This window comes from Galeopterus variegatus, unplaced genomic scaffold (genome assembly GCF_000696425.1).
Source record: "Galeopterus variegatus unplaced genomic scaffold, G_variegatus-3.0.2 Scaffold10785, whole genome shotgun sequence".
In the NCBI taxonomy this organism is placed as follows: Eukaryota; Metazoa; Chordata; class Mammalia; order Dermoptera; family Cynocephalidae; genus Galeopterus; species Galeopterus variegatus.
This window is the reverse complement of record NW_007736896.1, coordinates 27,221-29,886: the sequence shown is the minus strand read 5'-3', so window position 1 is coordinate 29,886 and position 2,666 is coordinate 27,221. Positions and strand designations below refer to the sequence as shown.

General features: G+C 37.5%; 1 protein-coding gene across 1 annotated transcript in view; it reads left to right on the top strand.

Moving 5' to 3' along the window:
- The first annotated feature begins 1,121 nt into the window (after nucleotides 1-1,121).
- The window catches only part of LOC103610230 (voltage-dependent calcium channel subunit alpha-2/delta-3-like), a 4,756-nt gene continuing 3,211 nt past the window's right edge, over nucleotides 1,122-2,666 (top strand). The window contains exons 1-2 of the mRNA XM_008594433.1: nucleotides 1,122-1,301; nucleotides 1,520-1,602. Coding sequence (XP_008592655.1) covers nucleotides 1,151-1,301; nucleotides 1,520-1,602 — 234 coding nt within the window. The 5' untranslated portion in view covers nucleotides 1,122-1,150. The remainder of the gene's footprint in view (nucleotides 1,302-1,519; nucleotides 1,603-2,666) is intronic.

Here is a 2,666-nt window from a genome sequence, read left to right as displayed (position 1 = left end):
AATAAAATAAAATAATAAAGGGGTCTTTTCCCTTCTTTATAATTTTCCATAAAGTAGAAGGGTTTTTTTTCATTGCATGATTTTAGTTCTTCATGGTGATACACTAGAAAATCGAACAAATTTGTTGAGAGTAAGATGAATGAAGGTAAAATTACAGAGAAACTGACAACTTTGTATTTTTTTTCATTGCATGATTTTAGTTCTTCATGGTGATACACTAGAAAATAGAACAAATTTGTTGAGAGTAAGATGAATGAAGGTAAAATTACAGAGAAACTGACAACTTTGTTAGGTTAAAATCTGTCTCATCTGACTACACTGAAGTTAATAAAATATCAGGAGAAGTTATGTGACAGAGGAACTATGCCTGGGTCTGCATTTTTGGCTAAACTGTTGGCTCTGGAAGAATATGGGTTTTTGATCCCTGATTTGTTTCTCCAAGGAGTCAGTAGTAGTGCCCGTTAAACGATCATTCTTATGGTGGTGTGACTTTGTCACTTCACTGCATTGGCAGTGTGACAAGAAGGTGCCATCACGCTTCCTTCATTTGGACTAGCTGTGCTGATGGATTCTGAAGATCAGAATTGCTGTGTGGCCTGAGCTCGGTACAGAACTTGGACTCTGAGAAAGGTGGAACCTCTTAAATGACTAGCATTAATTTCATTCAAAACATGGTTCCTCTTTTCTAGGCAGACATTGTACAAAGTGGCACAGGGACGGGTATAGGAAGTTCACCACTTCATTTGTCATCAGTATGACGTGGTTTCAGTCTATTTTTAAGGAGGGTGAGAGAAAACCCCATCTAAAGGAACATCACATGCAACTTGGGATAATGTTTAGACTCTGGGAGAAAGAAATTAGGCTCAGAAAAACCTCACCTCTAAAACCTTGGAAACAGAGGTGATTTAGCCAACTCCAACTCTTCTGTTTTGCACATATAAAATTCCAGTCTTTCCAAGGTGAGTTGTATGAGCTGCGTGTGGCTGTAGCTGTTGTCCTAGTGAAACTGGTATTTTTAACTGAAGTGCCTCATGGAAGCAGACAATTTTGAGTAGTAAAGCAGACTCTGAAATGTGTTTTTACAAAATACTGTAGTAGTTACCACCTGGGGGAAAGTTTTCCTCATAGCTATTTAATTAAGGGATGGCAGATGACCCCTCACTGTCTTGCTGCCTCTTGTTCCAACAGGTCCTTTGTCATCCAGCAAATCCCAAGCAGCAATCTGTTCATGGTGGTGGTGGACAGCAGCTGCCTCTGTGAGTCCGTGGCCCCCATCACCATGGCGCCCATTGAAATCAGGTATATCCTTTTGTGCGGAGGTCCAGCCCCTACTGCTGAAACTGGTAAGGGGGGTCAACAGTAAGGAACCCTGGGGGAGAAATATTAGAGAGGGAAAAATTACATCCTTTCCACTGTCGGAGAGAGAGAAGTTGTTAAGGGAGGTTAGTGCCAAGTTTTGACCTCTGAAACACAGAATAGGAAAAGTGATCCTTGGAAATGTGCCTTAACTACAGTCAACATAATGAATCCCTTAAGTGTGAACGTTTAAAGGCCCAGAAGATCAGGAGGCGTCCAGAATCTTGTCATGGCTTCCATCCTGAGGTAAGTCTGAGAACTGTTCCTGTTCTCTTTTCTCATCAGATTCACAATGAGAATTGCACGGTGGTCAAAGAAATACAGCTGAAAAGTTTACTCATGAGAAAATATTCCCTTTCAGGAAACTAAATGGAAGATACAAAAAGGCTAATGGTCCTCTACTTTCAGCTCCTCAGTGTCTTCTTATTTAGTCTGTGCATAATAGTCTTTCCCTGTTATACCCATATATATCTTTTAAACATTTTTGCTATTTTCCCTATTATAGATGTACTATAATTTTATCACACACAATGTGACTCTGACCACCTTAGTCACTTATTTTAAATTAAAATTTAAATTATTTTTCACTGCTTAATTTTACACAGCCTTTTAATTACAGGAAATTCACTTAATGCCAAAATGGCAATAAGTGACTCTGACCACCTTAGTCACTTATTTTAAATTAAAGTTAAAATTATTTTTCCCTGCTTAATTTTACACAGCCTTTTAATTACAGGAAATTCACTTAATGCCAAAATGGCAATAATAATATCAGATAAAGAGTCACAATTTATGAAGGTGGAATGATAAACTCTAAACCCTCTAAAGTCACAAGTATAAAGGCATTCCATTTATAGCTAAGGTGATGGTCAGAGGAAGATTAAGCTTAATACAGGGAAAGGTGAGCTTATCACAGATATAGGTGATTTATAAGAGAATACTTCCTATAATGCTCTAGGCAAAAAAAATTTTTTTAATCTGGAAAAGTAATACACATTGGCAAATTAACTCCCTATCCCCTTTCCCTCCCACCCCCCACACACACTGCAAAAAATGGAAAACTTGCCTAGACCAATTACTATAGGGAGATTAGGAAGATATCTACTCTTGAAAATACCACCAGAGCCAGCTAAGTGTTAATCTCACCTTTATATAGCAAATAATTTTAATGTTGTTCAAACTATCCATATCCTAGAACATACAAGGGTTCTTCAAAATGTTTATGGAAAAATGGAATTAAAAGATAATACAAATCTTTCCATGAAGTTTTTGAAGAGCTCTCATATGTTAAAGTCAGTATTGTACCAATA